Source organism: Danio rerio, chromosome 24 (assembly GCF_049306965.1).
Source record: "Danio rerio strain Tuebingen ecotype United States chromosome 24, GRCz12tu, whole genome shotgun sequence".
Taxonomy (NCBI): Eukaryota; Metazoa; Chordata; class Actinopteri; order Cypriniformes; family Danionidae; genus Danio; species Danio rerio.
This window is the reverse complement of record NC_133199.1, coordinates 14,384,022-14,403,988: the sequence shown is the minus strand read 5'-3', so window position 1 is coordinate 14,403,988 and position 19,967 is coordinate 14,384,022. Positions and strand designations below refer to the sequence as shown.

At 34.5% G+C, this 19,967-nt stretch overlaps 1 protein-coding gene across 3 annotated transcripts; it reads left to right on the top strand.

The window, feature by feature from the left end:
* The first annotated feature begins 216 nt into the window (after positions 1–216).
* On the top strand, positions 217–19,218 carry pck2 (phosphoenolpyruvate carboxykinase 2 (mitochondrial)). Of its 3 annotated transcripts, none has more exons than XR_012399097.1 (11): positions 217–798; positions 5,955–6,170; positions 7,875–8,059; positions 9,306–9,512; positions 11,947–12,134; positions 12,322–12,484; positions 13,151–13,366; positions 15,000–15,137; positions 15,387–15,482; positions 17,696–18,640; positions 18,772–19,218. XR_012399097.1 is itself a non-coding variant. In NM_213192.1 (10 exon segments), coding segments are annotated over 10 exon segments (1,911 nt in total). In that variant the 5' UTR covers positions 685–766; the 3' UTR covers positions 18,166–19,218.
* Positions 19,219–19,967: the final 749 nt, after the last annotated feature.

The window sequence follows — 19,967 nt, the reverse complement described above, 5'->3', positions numbered from 1 at the left end:
TGCCATTTGAATGTGTCTCGCGCCCTGCACTTACAGCTGTGATGATGATGAATGAAGCAACGTCACGGTGAACCAATGAGCTTCCGCCTCACATTCTCCACGCTCAACTTTATCAACATCTGCTGACTGGACACGAAGCAGAGGCTATGGCACTCACGTGACCCCCGAGCTCACGTAAATAAGCTTTAAAAGTACGATAAATCTCTACACAACTTTGTTCGGTCGTGTTTTCTAGCAGGAACGCAGAACGGAGCAGAGCGAGTCCGGATACAGGAACCCGCGCGCGCTTGCGTCAGCCAGAGGATTCACTGTATTTGATTGACTTCAATGTCAATTGCTCCATAGCATCAAACTAAAGCTTCCTGAGACTGAAATGCAAAAGCTAGTTTTTCCACTTTGTCGTGTATTATTAGAATCGCACCATTATTTTATAACTCTACATTTTAAGATATGTTGACCGCCTAGCAGGCTTGTAGGCTTTATTTATTATTAAAACATCTCAGGCTGAACTGCAGCGAGAACAGCGAGTCGTTATTACTGCAGGATCTGAGGTGAGGGTGGGATCAGCTGATTAGAAGTTTACACGTGTTACAGTGCAAGGGTCTTTACCTCAGGAGTTGGACTATCACTCTCTCCAGTGTGATATGAGAGGTGCACAGGACTGAAGAGGAACAAGCCACCCCTCTCGTATTGCTTTCTTTTATCGTTTTTCTCTCTGTAAAGCCACAATATCTTGTTTGCTCCACCAATTTCACCTGCACCAAAGATGTCCTGCCTGTTGCTTGGAGTACTAAAGAGGTAAGTGTATTTTAGCTGTCAATAAATTATATAGGCTATATATATATATATATATATATATATATATATATATATATATATATATATATATATATATATATATATATATACACATTAATGTAATTTATGTGGCAGCAACTGGTCTGCAAAGGACATTCAGTATATGTGTAGTTACACATGTTTATTGTACATTAATTATATATTATTAAGATCATCACAATAACTTACTATTCTATTACCAACATATTACCTTACCGCAATATTGTGCAAGTCATATTTCAATTTTTCATCACATGCAACAGTGACTTTCATAAAAATTAACAAAATAAAAAGCATAGTTTTATTTAAACAAAAAGATAAGTATGTTAGTAAAATGTATTCAGGATTCAGGGTTCTAGATTTTTATGTCACATCATGCACAGTATATCATATAATCTTTGAAGCATTTTACAATTTATTGCGTAATTTAGTTTTGTTTGTAAGAAAACAAGAACATTGAATTCAATGCCAATGTTTGCTCTGATTAATTTTCCTGCAGTCTAAAAAGTAACATATATAGTGTACAGTATCACACCCCTGTCTATCCTGTGTAAACATCCTTGTTGAATAGTTTCTTGTAAGGACTGATATTTAAACAGACCTGTTCTATAAAAGCATGTGTTACAGTCAAGTGCCCTGTTTTAAATAGAATACTTAACTAAAACTGTCTATTTTAATGCACAACCATCTTTGATAGCATTATACAGATGTACAGAGTAAATAATAATACTCCACAGTCTTGCTGCCTGTAGTATTGGCAAATAATGACATTTGCCACATATTATATGTGACTATTAGACTCACTGAACAGGGTGTCATTAAGTGTGTCATGTACAGGAATGCAGCAGTGTAAGTCACGTAGCAAACTGACTTTTTTAGGGACTTGCTGTTTATGACAAGTCTGAAAAAACAGGTTACGAATGAGCAAATATCCCTTACCTTTGACCACACAAAGCAAAGTCACAACAAACAATTGCGAGTCGTGTAGCGCTAGCTGGAATTTGTTACATTTACTGATCATTAAATCCAATTTTAAACTGAGAATGAGACATATCCATGCAGATCTCATTTTATAGCATCTCTATCTGCTCTGTCACTATCTCACTAGACTCTGTCTCTGTGATTACATCAGCTCAAGACTTCAAGTAAATATGCATGGTGTGAAAGTCTCTACTAGCTAATCTTTACCCTACAGTTGCATGATACCAGGAACTGATTGTTAATCTGACATTATACAAGTATGCTTTGAATGAAAAAGTCTCCTAACTTGCTTAACAGGCATTTTTATTTTTGCACAACTGAAACAGCCAAGAGATACAGCTTTAATGCATGCAAATTGTTTGGGAAGAAATAAACTCTTTTGGCTCTGTGTTCGTGTTTCACACACTTCTCAGATGGTTTCGTGTGCCATGTGTTCATGCATGAACATTGTGTGCTTGTAGTGACCAAACCCTGTTTAACCAGAATCTGAGGGGAGAAGAGGGGAGTGAATGCCACTGGGGCCTTCTGATTGGTCGGTTGCTGTGGGGGTGTGTTTAACTGCCTGACAATTGATGGTCTAAAGCTCGTTGGTTATTGAGGGATGGAGGTGGTCAGGACTGTCAGAGACTCAGAGACTTTGATCTGAAGTTTGTGTGCATTTTTATGGTTTTGGAAAACAATAGAGGGCATTTATGTGGTAGAGAGTGTTGCAATTGGGTGTGGGGTTCGGACTCAACAGAATGAAAGGGTGAAGGAACCCTCCACTTGTTATCCTTCTGAATTATAGTCACCAGGCCTTGCTGTCATGTGCCATCTTGGTAATTGAATTCACTAATTTTGTTAAAGAATGACAGGCTTGTTAAGATTATGTTTGATGCATATGCATGTATAGAAAGCAGAGGATTGAATGGCGAGGGATAAATGTGATATTAAACCCAGTGCCGCCCCCAGAATATTTTCTGAGGGGTGGCCAGAAGAGGCCACACCAAATCTTGGGGTGGCACACAAAAAAATTATGAATTCAGTGTAAAGTCATTTGTTTCCAGGAAATGAAATAATGTTGTTTTAATTAATTTAATTATTACTCTTAAAATATCACAATTTATTCCGTGAAATAATTCAGCTAGTACATGTGCAAACCGAATAAAAATCAATATTTAGTTTAAAAACACTTTTTATATATATAAATAACTTTTGAGTTATTTTTCACATACTATTATTGTACAGCACACAGGATATGCCATGTCTAAAATTAATGGAGATTAATGTGTTAATTAATAAAACAAACAAGTATACTAACTGAACAAAACTGAAAAAAATTACTATATACTGTACACACACACACACACTTACTATACAGACCCTAATAATATAATTTATCCATATTCCTTTTTGAGCCACTTTATTAATGCAGCTTCTTCTATTGATGTACCTTAAGGTAAATATTACATTGCCATTACCATCTATTGAAGGTGTGTGCGTGCTGTCAACGACAATCAGGGAGGGCAGTGGTGGTTCTAGTTTAAATGACACCCTGGGCGAACACCCCATACACCCCTCCCCCCTTAAATAGTTAAATGTATTTTTCAATAAACATAACATATTATTTATATTTATTCTAAATAAATACAAGTAATATTATTATAAAATTATTATTCTAAATAAATAACAGAAATCAATCCTAAATGTAACTGGAAAACAATGTTACAACTGGAGTGATATGCTAAGATCACATAAGAAATTTTTTGCATGAATATAAGTTATGACGATTCTATAGAATACAAAAACATATGTTTCATAGAATTATCAGTGGTCTTAGACCCGAATTATGGCTGAGAATTAATGTTATAAAGTCTTGGCTCCCTGACTCATTATCCCTTCTTTCTGCTTTATAGCCATGCTTGGTGAAAGTAACATCATCATAACATTATATAAACTTTAGTTTTGTCGACTTTCAAAACTCACTGTGTGCTGACACACTAAACAACCAGGATACACACAGGAATGCGTGAGGAGCACGGGAAGGGTTTTTCTGCGCGCATGCATCAGTTTGCTTTCACCAGCCTTGTTTCGATTGCACATAGAGAACACGTGCAAAAGATGCCAACTGTGAACTTCCCCTAATATTTTTACTCTGGGATTGCCACTCTAAGTTAACGCACTTGCATAAAGTAAATGATATCCCAATGCTTAAATTAGGGGATTTTTTATTTTTTTTTGCACCATCTTCGTGTGCCGCCTCCAGCAAGATGCCGCCCTGGCATTTGGCATATTGCTTAAGTCTGCCACTGGGAAGAGAGGGACAGTGAATCAGCTACGTCAGTGGCAACAACAATAATTTAGTTGCTGCATTTTATTTATTTATTTATTTATAGAAACATTGGGAATTTACAGAAGTACATTTAAGTTAATAATATCAAATGCAAAAGCATATTTGGGTGGCCACAGGGGTGGCCAGAGTTTACCCAGGGGTGGCCGTGGCCGTTTATCATTTTCCCCAATTTCTGTTTAACGGAAAGAAGATTTTTCTAACACATTTCTAAACTTAATAGTTTTAAAAACCCTTTTCTGATAACTGATTTGTTATATCTTTGCCATTCATTCATTCATTCATTCATTCATTCATTCATTCATTCATTCATTCATTCATATATTTTCTTTTCGGCTTAGCCCCTTTATTAATCTGGGGTCACCACAGCGGAATGAACTGGCAACTTATCCAGCATATTTTTTATGCAGTGGATGCCCTTCCAGCTGCAACCCATCTCTGGAAAGCATCCATACACACTCATTCACACACATACACTACGGACAATTTAGCTTACCCAATTCACCTCTACCGCATGTCTTTGGACTGTGAGGGAAAACCTATGCACGTATCGAATTAAACTAGGTTAATTATGTTAACTAAGCAGGTTAGGGTAATTAGGAAAGTCATTGTATAATGATGATTTGTTCTGTAGTCTATCGAAAAAATATAGCTTAAAGGGGCTAATAATTCTGCCCTTAAAATGCTGTTTAAAAAATAAAAACTGCTTATATTCTAGCAGAAATAAAACAAATAAGACTTTCTCCAGAAGAAAAAAATATATCAGACATACAGTGGAAATTTCCTTGCTCTGTTAAACATAATTTGGGAATATATTTTAAAAAGAAAAATAAATTCAAAGGGGGGCTAATAATTCTGACTTCAACTCTATATATTTAATTGCATAGGTATGACACAGGTATTACAAGGAGAAGGTGTTGATAGACATTGCCCATTTTCCCATTTATCAAAATTATGCCCTGGCCTGCAGCCTATTAAATTGTGCACATGTGTATTCATTCAAAAGGATAACACTAATTCATCTTGCAGATACTAAATATTCAGCTTCGGTCAGAGATCTTGGTTAAAGTATATCCAACAGTTACTCAACTCAAATTCATTAGTGTAACATGAATCAAGCAGATCCATTAGCTGTACACATTATGTACAGGCTTTACTTTAGACTTTACATTGAGTTGGGTTTAGATGGTTTCACATCTTTTATTTATATTTATTTTAGAGTTTTGTCATTTTTGTCTTGAATGCACAAGGCTTCCAGAGTCTGACACCTTTGAGCAAAAACAGCTCTTTATGTTGCTTGCTTTTGTAAACTGGTATTTGTTATTAAATTTAAGTGACTTGCACATTAAAATAAGACAATGGATGTGTCTGAAATCCATAATTAGCACAGATTTGCTGAAGATAAAAGTAATTTAGAAAATCATTCCCAGCATTTCATTAAATCTGCTTTATGTTACACCTCAACTAACCACATAATTATAATAATTTAAATATTAATTAGCCATTTCTTGAACAGATTTAAATTAGTTAAATTACTAACCATCAATATACATAGTGGTAAATTGATGCAACGTGCAACTATGCAGAAACAAACGAGAAGAAATATAACGTGATTTCTGACTTATATACAACTTCAGAAGCAGAGGAAAGTGTGTCAAAAGATAAAATGCATGTTTTTGTATGTGATGTGTGCTTATGAAGTATAAAACTAACCATAAAGTTTCCTGAATTTTAAATGCACGGTCAAGCCATTAACAGGCAATGTCTTTAGTTTATTTTACTAATGTTTGTGTGTTTGTCCACCCAGGCGAAATGCCATCAGCACAGCTTCAGTGGGAGTGCGGTCGCTCGCCTCCATCCCCTCTCTGCCTCCGTCAGTGGCAGAGTTCGTGTCAGGCGCAGCGGCTGAATGTAAACCTGCTAAAGTGCACGTGGTCACAGGCACACCAGAGGAGACAGCAGACCTTCTGGCCAACCTGGAGAAAGAGGGCATGGTAAAGAAGCTCGCCAAGTATGAAAACTGGTAAGCACTGTTTTGCAAATACGCTATCATATTTTTAGAAATACTAATTAGAGGTTGACTAATGTATATATTTTGCCAATTAATCAGCACTGACAGTTTTTTTTTAAACAATCGACACAATCCTAGCTGATAGTTATATAGTTTGCAGTTTGCAGCTGAGAAGGCTCTGTTGCCATTATATATTTTATGCAAGAACCAACATATCTATGGTAAGAGTGGCCTCTAGAGGCAAAAAATACTGACAACATGTGTATGTGAGTACATTAAAGGGTTAATTCACCCAAAAATGAAAATTCTGCTATCATTTACCCACCCTTCACGTGTTTAAAACCATTTGATGTTTAATATATGTTGATGCTTAGAAAACATTTTGAAGAAAGCTACAAACCTCAAACCACTGGCTTAAATAGTATTTGTTTATCCCTCTTCTGAAGTCAGTAGTAACATGTTTTTAGCTTTCTTTAAAATATCTTCTGTTCAGCAGAAAAAGGGAACTCATAAAGGTTCGAAACAACACAACACTGATTGAATAGTAAGTCAATTAAGGTTGCTCGGGTAAAGTATGTGTATGATATTCACTGACAACGAATGAGCTCGTGAAAGTTGCTCTAAAGTTGAAGGATTCTCAACTTTGTTGGTGTTGCTTGACATGCCCAGTCGCTTGTGTGGCTGGAGAGCTAGAAGTCGCTAGCTCTCTATTAAATTCCAAGGTCACTTGTCACTTTGCCTTTGGTAATATGAATTGGGCTTTATCGTTGCTTCAAGCGGTAAAATAATGTGACAAAAATACACTACAGTCAGACCCAAATGTTTAATGTTATTTCTGTGTAATGGTTCCCATATTCATATCAACTGTTTTGGTACAGACTGTGCAGTCTGGTTTACAGTTTGGTTCAGTTCTGTGCAGACATGTACCATAAGCAATCCTAGTTTTAATAGCCAAACAAACACAATTCAAATACTAGTTCCTACACTGCTATTTTAAGCAGTGGAGCACCTCCACCTCGCTCATAAAGCACATATACAGCTGTTTACACTGATATTCTATTGGACATTATAATGACAATGTTGTGTCACAAACCCATAAAGCATACATAATAATTTATCATTGCTTGACATTGCTTCACCATTATCAATTTGAAATGTGGTATAAAAACATACATACAGTTAAAGTCAGAATCAATAGTTTTCTGAATTATTAGATGATTTTTTCAACACATTTCTAAACAAAATAGTTCTGTAGACAATTTAATAAAGTATTAAATTATTTTTCGAAAAAAAAAAAAAAATTAAGTAAAATTTAATTAAAAGCCGAAATAAAAAATAAGACTTTTCCCAGAAGAAAAACGCATTTTAGGAAATACTGTGAAAAAATTTATATCTTTGTTAAACATCATTTGGGAAATATTTGAAAAAGAAAATTGACAGAAGGGTGAAAATTTTTTACTTCACCTGAATATTGTGAAAATGACAACTCTGGATTCAAATCAAATGTTTGTGAGCACTGCAAAAGCACTAACAGACTCATCTCTACTTATGAAGGATGATGTACAGAATTTACTTTCCCTTTTATATTTTGCAAGTACAATCCAAATTAGCTATCGGTATTTGTAAAATTCATTATCGATCATCCTCTAATACTGAAGATATGAATGATCCAACACTGACTTAATTCTGCTGCTTCGTAATCTTTTCTGTGTGCAGCTGGCTGGCACGTACTGACCCTAAAGATGTGGCTCGGGTGGAGAGCAAGACTGTGATCGTTACTAAGAACCAAAGAGACACCATTCCTATCCCCAGCGGAGGTGTTAAGTCCCAGTTGGGTAGCTGGATGAGTGAGCAAGACTTCCAGAAGGCTAGAGAAGACCGCTTTCCTGGCTGCATGGCAGGTGTGTTAAGGCCTGTTGATACAAATATAACAAAAGATATAGTTCTTAAAGAATAGCTTCCACACCACAGATGTTAAGATAACAGAGGAACGATATTACACTTCAAAAAATGCAGGATTCCACACAATTCATTCATATTGTCCCAACACAAATTTATCAAGTTAACCTCACAAATTGAGGTGGATTGAACATAAAACAATTAAGTTGTTCCAAATAAATCTAAAGAATTGTGTTGCTTAAGCTCATTTTAAATAAGTAGTTTGAACAAGCAGCAATATTGCACACTGTATTTGAATCTCTTTTTAAACTCTAATAAAAACATTTGTAGAAAATATGTTTTTAAATAACAGTATTGTCAGTGTTTTCTGTTTTAGACAATTATAAACCTATTGCTCACACTTACACTTGTGTGCACTTAACATACAAAAAACTAAATAAGTTGAACTTTCTCTCAAATGGGAAATATATAAATATTTACTCTTCTTTCTTATAACAAAATAAAACACCAAACTGTAATCGAAAAGAAAACTGCAGTTTTATTTATTTTATTTAAAATATGACAACGATTTCTATCTTGGATCACTTTGGCCTAAATGTCTGCTGTACTTTTTTAATATTTTGTTACTTTTTAAAGCTTTGTTTTTAAAAGAAAAATTAGTTTGGCTGTATTGCCCAGACATTTGAAAAATAGTAAACCAACATCACAATGAATCATTATAAAATCGATCCATTATAAAAACCGATCAATTAATTCATTGAACATCATAAAACAAGAATGAATGAATATGTTATACTGTAAATAATAATGATATCTCTGGGATCCAGACATCTTATTCAGCTTTTTAAAATGCTTAGTATACTCATCTATATTGAGATTCTGGATATATGCCCAGTTATAATGCTCTTTTCAATTTTTTGATCATCATTTGATAAATTACTGCTGCCATGATCAATAGTAAGTGTACACAAACCAGAGCTCTTAAATCAAATTTTGTTTGCTTTGGCTCCTGACGTCTGTGGACAGCAGTAGTGCAACATTTATTGCATCAGGCAAGTAGAAATATTGTAACAATCCTAATTTTATAAAATGTGTTTAATTGTGAAATGTTTCTTTAAAAACTAAATATGTTATTCAATCCACATATGTTGAATAGGCAGAGATGAAAATATTTGAATGTCCATAAAGTCTCTGTTTTATTTTTCTGAAAAATATTATTTCTCTGAATGTTTTATTTTTCCTCTGTAGGACGCACTATGTATGTGATCCCCTTCAGTATGGGCCCAGTGAACTCTTCTCTTGCTAAGTTTGGTGTTCAGGTGACAGATTCTCCCTATGTGGTGGCTAGTATGGGCATCATGACAAGGATGGGGACACCAGTGATGGAGAAACTTGCACAGGGAGCAGAGTTTGTTCGCTGCCAGCACTCTGTGGGCAGACCTTTACCACTTAAAGGTACATTAACTGCTGTATTTTAATATCAGATCAGCTAGAATCAGAGAAAATCTACTTGTGATTAAATCCATTGAAGGAAATGCTGTTTCAAATATTTTTTCAAATAAATCATTGTATCATTTTATGTTTAGAAATAGTTTATAAACATTGTTTGTAATATATTAAAATAGTCCTTCTGAATTATTAGCCCCATGTATATTTTTCACAAATTTTTGTTTAATGGAACGATGAACATAATAGTTTAAATAACTAATTTCTGATACATTTTATCATTTCCATGTGGACAGTACATAATATTTTACTAGATATTTTTTAAGATACTAGTATTCTCAGCTTAAAGTGCCATTAAAACTAGATTAATTAGGCAAGTTAGGGAAATAAGGCATTGTATAACATTGGTTTGTTCGTAGATTATCGAAAAAATATTGCTTAAGGGGGCTAATAATTTTGATATTTAAATTGTTTTTAAAGAAATTAAACCTGCTTTTATTCTAGAAAACTTTGAACAGAAGAAAAAATATTAGCCGAAATACTGTGAAAAATTCCTTGCTCCGGTAAACATAATTTCGAAAATATTAAATGGCAGGAGGACTAATAATTTTGACTTCAACTGAAAACACATATTAAAGCAATGTAATTGTGTGATGAAAAAGCGGGGTTTTCTGCACAAGTTTGTACATTGCCATTTTGCCATAACAAAATTTGATTGCTGAAAGAACTTTTCAATTTAATCCGCTTTACAACAGAACAAGATGGAAATAAGGTACAATGACTATTTTGCCATCATCTAAATATTTGTCTAAAATACTTATAAAATACTACTATTATATGAAATACCTATATTGAACAACAAAGTTTAATAAACAACAATATAAAATGCCAAGTAAATCAGTCAGTAGGAAATATATTAGTTTGTTTGTATGAATTTATAAAACTTAACTGTGCCCTCAGTCAAATCTGTTTGCTCTGGAACAAATAGAGACCAAATATTACCTTTAGATATTACCTGAAATGAATTATACTTTATTTGAAAACACTAAAAAGACACTAGAGCCACCGGTAGATTCCAAAATAAGTGTCCATGTCAAGGCTCCGGTCAGCGGTGTACATGAGCAATGAGTTCCAACTGACTTGCTGTTATTTTTGTAGTTTAAAAACACACATTCTCACCTAAAAATACATTATGTGCAGTGCTTTACATTAATACCCGCCAAATGCGGGTAGATTTCAGCTCTGTCGGGGTAAACAGACACCTCTACTAGCCACTTTGGCTGGTTGGAAATCAATTTTAACATGTAGTATTCGTAAAAGCAGGGTTCGACAATAAGAATGGCCCAATATTCATGCAAATGTGATCTTAGAAGCAGCACGAGAACTGTGTTCGCGTGAGCAAAACAGCAAAAAAGAAGGTAAATACCGAACGAGAGGATGATCTCTCGCATGCACAGCTGATGTGATGCGCGCGACTGTTAAAAAGCAAAGTGCAAAGTGCGGACAAAGTGCGATGATCGTGCACGCACAGTTCTGCTGCTTTCGAGAGCTCAAGCCTCAAGATAAAAAAAAATACACATATTCTTTTGTAAGCAGCAGCAGTCACTGCTTTCATTTTAATTATTCTTTGAACAGATTAACAAGCCTATATTAACCGTGTGTATGTGATCAACCTTTCATTATCACACACGGTATGTTTCACCTGCTTTCTTTTGCTTTGTTATTTTTTTTAATATGGTTGAATCATATTTATTACAATAACATTGCTTTAATGGGAGATTACTCCCCGTTTGTAGTTAATTGCTGATCTGGGACTTTTAGCCAGGACAGGTTACTGTACATATTTTAGATACATGACAATACTTAATTTTTTAAATGTATATATTTTTTTAACAAAAGTTTTGTTGAATTAAAAAGTGCACCTATAAAGCTATATTTTCCTTGTTTTGACAAATTAAAACATTGTGGCTAAGAAATACTCATTTGGTGTGATCAGAGATAAATTTGGTAAATCCTTATTATGAGCCGTAAAAAGTCATGTAAAATAAAAACTAATTGCATTGCGACAACCCATTAGCTCATGCACATTGTGCAAGCTAATACACAACACACACAAGAAGTTAAATGAATGAGGAGGCATGTTGTTGACATAACACAACATCTAAATCAAGTCATCTTAGCATGTCAAAGTCAAATTTATGCATATAAAATATATTTCCCAACAAAAAAAGTGTGGCTAGTGAAAATGGCGAGTGGCTTGTAATGTTGGAAATCTACTAGCCACAGTGGCTGGTGATCAAAAAAGTTAATGTCAAGCCTTGATTATGTGACACTATAGTTTGAAAAATATGGAGAAATGGTGAAGGTTTAGTGATAGAAACTTTGCAGTAGCTCTTGGTATTCTATATATTCATTGTATTCTATGTCTATTCTTACCACACAGGCCCTCTAGTAAATAGCTGGCCTTGTAACCCAGAGAAGGTGTTGATATCACATCTTCCTGACACCAGACAGATCCTGTCCTTCGGCAGTGGTTATGGTGGAAACTCGCTCCTTGGAAAGAAGTGCTTTGCTCTTCGTATTGCCTCACGCATCGCCAAAGACGAGGGCTGGTTGGCTGAACACATGCTGGTACAAGACATCAGACAAAATCCTGAACCTTTCTTGCATGTCCCCTAAAGACATCAGAGTTTATTGAGGAGTTTACTGCCTTATACATTAAAGATTAGTTTTATTGATCAAGGAAATGATGTACTGAAGCTAGTGTTATCATTTATGAAACATGATGTTGAGAGACGGCTCTGCTTTTCTCTTGCAGATTCTGGGAATCACAAATCCTCAGGGTGTAAAACGGTACATTGCAGCAGCGTTCCCAAGTGCTTGTGGGAAAACCAACCTGGCCATGATGAAGCCATCTCTACCAGGATGGAAGGTTGAATGTGTGGGGGATGACATTGCCTGGATGAAATTTGACAGTCAGGGTGAGAAATACAACTTGTCCTGTACAAAACATACATTTAAAAATGTGTTTTTTACTTGGATTTTTTTGTCTTGTTTCTAGTCCAAATATCTAAAAATTCTTAAATCAAGAAGCATTTTCTAGACAAGGAAAAATATAAAGTCAAATTATGTGACTTTTTCCTTAATAAAAAGGGGTCCGAAATATTGTTACATCAAAGGGATAAACAGGATTAGTTTGCTTATTCCGTTGGCAGAATATTTTGCTTGTTTTAAGGGGAAACTTTCATAATTGTGGCATATTATTACTGAAAACAGACAATATTTTTGCTTGCCTATAAAATGCTTCTTAGTTTAAGAATTTGTTGATATTTGGACTAGAAACAAGGCAAAAACTCTAAACCAGAAAAGCATTTTTGCAGTGTTTGCAACTATTGACACAATATAATAATTGTGGGTTTATGAGTAGCCAGAAAATGACACTGTGTATCTTATTTTAGCATTTTTATTGGGCGGCAAAGAGACAGCTAATTAAAGTAGAGCTAAGTGCATGGTTCAGCAAACAAAACACTCTATTAAAAACAGTTGCTGAGGGACAGCTTGTAATCTGTTGACTGGAATACTCATGTTTATAGTTATAAATAGATGTTTTTACACAGACGTTAGCATGTTTTGACTTTCTTCACCAGGTAAACTCAGAGCAATCAATCCAGAGAACGGTTTCTTTGGAGTTGCCCCCGGGACGTCCCTAAAAACCAACCCTCATGCCATGGAAACCATCTCCAGGAACACAGTGTTTACTAATGTGGGAGAGACCAGTGATGGAGGAGTGTGGTGGGAGGGTCTGGAACCTCCTGCACCAGGAATCAAACTGACAGACTGGCATGGGAAATCCTGGAAGTATGGTAAGATAATTTAAATCTAAAAAATAATTAGAATAAATTATACATACAAATAATGATATAAATAGATTATTAAATATAATTTCTAAGCAAATTATTTAATAAAAAGAAATGACAAAATGTACAGAATATGGAAAGATGGACTTTTTAAATCTACAGATGGATGCATGTTTGCTATTCTGGGAACAATGGATTGTGTCTCTTAGACTTCTGTATAGTTGCATAGGGGACCAGGTATTTTTTTCCTTAGCCCTTTTGACTTATGGGTCAAAACCCTTTTAACAGCAGAAAAACTAAAAGATGTCAAAGTTTGATGGCTTTTTCTAAAATGAACCTGACATTATATAACAATTACTATTTTCTATTTTCTTACTTTCATGAAGGATGTACATACAGTATTAAAGTTACAACGATTGTCTTTGGGGTAAATTTTGACCTGTCAGTTATAAAATATTTTTTACATTACAAATAAAAAAGGCAGATACATGTAAACTTCAGCACACCCCCACCCGCCAAGCACACAATAAATTGCTGCCTTACATTTTTGAATACCGAATATGTCTTGCTCAAAATTGTTTACCGAAAATCAGGCACTATTAGCATTTGACAAGTTTTTACTATAGTCAAAAATGAGTAGTGCCCTCTGATTAAACTTTGAAGAACTACTCCAAACCAATGAGGGAAAACATAGACATTTACAGAGTTTGTGATTGTAAGAAAATAGGAATTGGTTTTTATTATTTTTGTCTCTTCTTCTTTTAATTAAACAATTATTTGTATAGGTCATGTAAGGGTCATATGTTAACTGAACTTCTATTGTGTGTGGGATGCTGTGCATACTAATTAGCATTTTTGCTGAAGTAGATAAATGCTGGTTCAAAATTAAATTCAGCTCTGCAGAAACTTCCTGTCTAAGGAAAGGTGTTAAAACTGAACACAGAGCACAGAAAGTTTTATGCTTTTATTGTGGTGCAGAGAATTCATAGAAAAAGAGAACTTATGTTTGGGGTGCGGCCAATGGAGGACTGGACAATGATTGACAAATGACGAATTTCACTAAACTCCACCTGTTAATTGAAAAAGAAAAAGAAAGTTGTTGCGCACCTCCTTAATGTAACTTTTCCATTGGATTGAGGATAACAGAATTCTGTGACTCGAATTATTTATTTGTATCCAATAAATTGTTAAGATTTTTGACATTGAAGAAAAACCTCTCCTGACCTTTTTTCTTGAACACGTGTGGAATTGATTGAATATTGCAACATGATGAATGATGAGGTTGTTTCTTCATGCAAATCAAAAACGAAAATGTTCTGGTTTTTATTTAAGAGGTTTAGTGAAGGTGTGTCTATTTTGACAAACTGGACAAACTTAATATACATAATTCGAAGACCACACAAGGATTAAAATATGACAACACACCCAATATTGGTGTATGCATTATTTACATAGAAAACATGTTGAATTTTATTAAGTTTTAAATTTATTCATTTATAAGTGTTGTTAAAACATCCACTTTAATGTTTCGAATAATGTTCATCTATTCATTCATTCAATCATTCATGTGTGTGCAGCATCTGTGACATGATGCTGATATATAATTTGTATAATTTTAATTTAACTCTGTGTTTCTTAGGTGATTCTACACTGTGTGCTCATCCAAACTCCAGGTTTTGTGCCCCGGCTGGCCAGTGCCCCATTATAGACCCTCTCTGGGAGAGTGATGAGGGCGTCCCCATTGATGCTATTGTATTTGGAGGGAGAAGGCCAGAAGGTGTGTGTGACTGAACAAAAATTGTTAAATCAAGATATTATTATTTTATTTTAAAAGCATATATAATATATTACAAACATTCCATTTTCAATAAATGCTGTTCATTTGTTTAACAGCAAATCAGCATTAAACATAATGTTCTAAAATGGTTTCAGAGGGATCGTGTCAATCACATTAAAAACTGAATTAATTGCTGTAAAAATTCAGCTTCAGCCTGACTGTAGTAAGCGTTTTATTTATGTTTTCCAGGTGTGCCTTTGGTGTATGAGTCATTTAACTGGCGTCATGGTGTGTTCGTTGGTGCAGCTATGAGATCTGAATCCACAGCTGCTGCTGAACATAAAGGTACAAACTTTGATATATCTATTTAATAAATAGAAGGGAATACAAAACTACAATAAGTCACAAGAAATAAAAGTTTAAAGTGAATTGTAAACAGCTATTTGATGTATGACACTACGCATCTTGCCTGTTAATTGTACACAAATAAAAATCCCCATGAAGATTTGTTGTTATAAAACAGATACTCTTTAAAATCCTTAACTCCATAAAAAGTGGATTTAAATCATAAAATAGGAAACGAAACTAGAACACTATTAAAATATTAATGTTCCACCAAACAATGTAGTTCTGATTGTAGAATCATTTAAAAACATAGACCATGACACAGTAATAAAGTAATATTTGATTTCTGATTTACACTCAAAAAATGGATTATGGCTTTAGTTGGTCCAAAGAATGTAACTTTGTTTAAATTAAACAATTCATTAAGTTTGTCTATTAAAACCAAAAGAGTTGTGTTGGAAAAAATAGAAAAAGTATGTTTTCAATTTTAAACAGCTCGCTTAATTTAGATGAATGAAAGGGAGTTTTGTTGCTTCTACAGTACCACATTTTGGTCAATAGGTTAGTTGTTGTTTCAAAAGAACAGAGGAAGGAAGATTCAAACCACATTCAAACCACTCATTATATGGGAATCAAAAGAATAAGATTATATTGAAATTTTTGAAAAATGCTGTGCTCTATGTTCAATGCACTGAAAAAATATGGGTGATTTTATTAGTAAACATCTGTACAGTCCACAGTGAAAATCTGTTCAATAATTTGCAGCTCATTTCTGTACAAAATACAGAAAATAACTGTAACAGATCTAACCTTTGTTTTCCAGAATGTAATTAGAGTGTCTGAAATCTCACTATGCACCCCCATCCACTAGTCCCTTAATTAGTGGATTCGTTTAGTCCACTAGACAGAGTGAATGACCACAATGAGTGAATTCAGACACTGATGAACAGCTGCTTTAGACAAGCTCAATCACTAAAGGAAAGAACAAGACATAAACCCATACAGACACCGCCTCATACCAAACCAATTGAATTTAATAGAGGATTAAACACCTCCATTAAATAACAGCATTAGCAGCTTCACTAATTACAGTTTGAACACATTTCTGTCATACCTGCAGGAATATTTGATAATTAACAGAGGTTTATATATATTTAGTCCTATAAAACTTCAGAATTTTTACAGAAAATTCCTGGCAACCACTGCCGGTAATTTTCCGTAAATTTAATAGATTTTTTTTAACAGTGTAAATAAATTAAAGCTAAATTATACTGTAAGTGTTGTGTCGATTGAACTAAACAACATTACATTATCTTTATGTAACTAGCTTAAGTTCACTCAAATAAATATTCTTTCTTTCAGGTAACTTAACTCGGTTACGTGAAAACTGTTGACATAAAAAAAGTTAATTAAAGCCAACATATTAATTTTTTTGAGTGTTTTTTGAGGTCAAAGGTATGTTTCTAGAAAGTGCAACAGTAAGGGTTTGGAAGAACTACATTAATTTCCTCCCTAGAGAAATTAAATTTTAACTACAACTGATAAACCATTAAAGACAATATCTGTTGTGATATCAGAGGTTGTTAAAATATTATATAATAACTTTGCACCACAAAAGCTTGCAGCCTTGCACAGAACCTTGCACCTTTCATCTTGCAGGGTTTATTTTTGCCAAATAATCAAAATATATTGTATGGGTCAAAATGATTGATTTAGCTTCAATGCCAAAACTCATTGGAATATTGTCCCATGAATATATTTAGTGAATTTCATATCATAAATATATCAGAACTTAGATTTGATTAGCAATATGCATTGCTAAGAACTAAATTTGGACAAAAATAAAGGTGATTTTCTTATTTTTTACATTCACATTGCAGATTTTTATACAGTGTTGTACTATTGAACCATCCTTAAAAACAATGGAAAGCTTTTAAATTCTGATGTATAAATCTTCATTTAAAAATGGCTGGTTTTGTGTTTCAGTGTTACATATTTGCTTTTGTTGAACCCATGTTTGCATTAATTAAAATTATTTTGGTATTCTGTCTATGTGTACAGCTTTGAATAAAACGAATATACCACTTAAGAAAAGTTCATAATAATCAAGTGCTAAACAATCACTTTAGCCTAAGCATTTGGAGACAAATTAAACAAAAAGCTGAGTGTAATTTTTTGCATTCTTTCTAATACATGCGTCTCATTTTCCCTAGGTAAAGTAATCATGCATGACCCCTTTGCCATGCGTCCTTTCTTCGGCTACAACTTCGGCGACTACCTTTCCCACTGGTTGAGTATGGAGACACGCAAAGGCCCAACTCAGCTCCCTAAAATCTTCCACGTCAACTGGTTCCGGAAAGATCAGAAGACTGGCTCCTTTCTGTGGCCAGGATTTGGAGAGAACGCCCGTGTCCTTGAGTGGATCTTCAAACGATGTGGCCGTACCAGTGAAAACGAGGCTGCCACCAAGAGCATTGTGGGATGGATTCCACAAAATGGTGCCATAAACACAGAAGGCCTGGGTGGGAATATCGATATGGGTGCCCTCTTTGACCTGCCCAAACCCTTCTGGCAGAAGGAAACACAGGAGCTTCGGACCTACTTTAACCAGCAGGTTGGAGCTGATCTTCCTGCTCAAGTTGAAGGAGAGCTGAAGGCACTGGAGGAGAGAGTGAGGGATTGAACAGACACTATCACAGTAGATGTGAGAAATATGATGGGTTGAGGTGGAGGTAACTGTTTTATTGTGACTGACTGTTGCACTGCAGTGAATGCTGCATCTGAGAAACCAAATACTTCACTAGATGCCTTCTGTGGTATCAGTACCTTAGTGCCTTTTTTATCTTACGGTAGAAGCTAAAAACTCTATTTAATGTTTACAAGTTATTTCCCAAAATGCCATTTTAGATTATCCCCAACAAACATTTATTGTGTTTAAATTTCATCTAATAAACATTGGTGTCTAATAGACATTCAATCATAGACATCTAATAGAAATCCACAGATTGGTGTCTTATAGATATCCAAACATAGACATTTAATAGACTTCCAAACACTGGCGTCTAATAAACATTTAAGCATAGACTTCTAATAGACATCCAAATACTGGCATCTAATAGACATCTGAACATAGACGTCTAATAGACTTCCAAACACTGGCATCTGACATCCAAAAATAGAGGTCTCATTAGGATATTGAGACTTATATAACTAACAACAGTGCAAAAATAGACTAGTCATCAAAAAGACAGCATGTGAAATATGCCTAATATGTATTTTTGATGACTAGTCTATTTTGGGCTAACGTCTTTTTCTGGATGTCTATTATCGATCTATGTTAAGATGTTTATTAGATGTTTTATTTTGAAACACAAAACTGCTTGGTGGGTCATTTTAGATTAAAAATGTCGACATTATGAATTTAAACCACAACATCATTTTAAAGTGATGATTTGTCAGAACACTACATAATAGCTCATAATAGCTTGAGCAAAAATATCAGACATGCAATTATGAAAAGCACCAATAACATATAATTTGTGCTTTTACTGGTAACCTAATGAACTTTTTGAATTTTTATTTCCAAAGAATTTGCCTTTTATCAGTTGAATGTAATTTGATGTGATTCAGGTTGAGCTAAGGTTGAATGATGGACCAAAGAGGACCGCCCAGTCTTATTCAGTGAATGTTCCTGTTTTTACCTGAGCTGGCCAAATAAATACAACTGTAAATCAAACGTTTTATGAGTCATTTGGTTTTCTTACATCACAGGGGTTGTAATAAACTACTTTTCATAAACTATAATAAAATATTCTGCTGATAACACAAATGTATTTTGTTTTACAGCCTATGGAATATGCTATTGATCTTAAATTAAGTTTTAATTCCAATAGTTAAACATTTCTTAAAAGCCTGGTGTAACACTTTTTATGGCCCAAGTTCTAGTGAGTGCAATAACCTTATTTTTTCCCCTAAGGATTTTTTTTCAGTACGGTTCAAAAACTTGGCAGCTTTGCACTCACACATTGAAATGTTCAGTCTTTGCTCTGCCAAAACTGTAATCAGCTCTTCTGGCTTTTAGCAAAACTTGCTCTGGAATGTAATATATTTTAGTAGTGTATATAACTTTAGCATATAGATTTGATTTTAGATTCATGATTTTATTTAATTTAAGCAGTTTGTTTTGTTGGATCACATGGACTATTGTCTCAGTCACAGTGCCACCAACTGGCAGCGGGAAACAGCTTTCGTCAGAATTCACTCATTCATTTGCTTTTTGGCTTAGTCCTTTTATTAATCAGGGGTCGCCAAAACGGAATGAACCGCCAACTTATCCAGTAAATGGATTTTATGCAGCGGATACCCTTTCAGCCTCAATCCATCACTGGGAAACCCCCATACATTCTTGCATTTACACACATACACTGCGGCCAATTTAGTTTATCCAATTCACCTATGGCGCTTGTGGGGAAACCGGAGCACCTG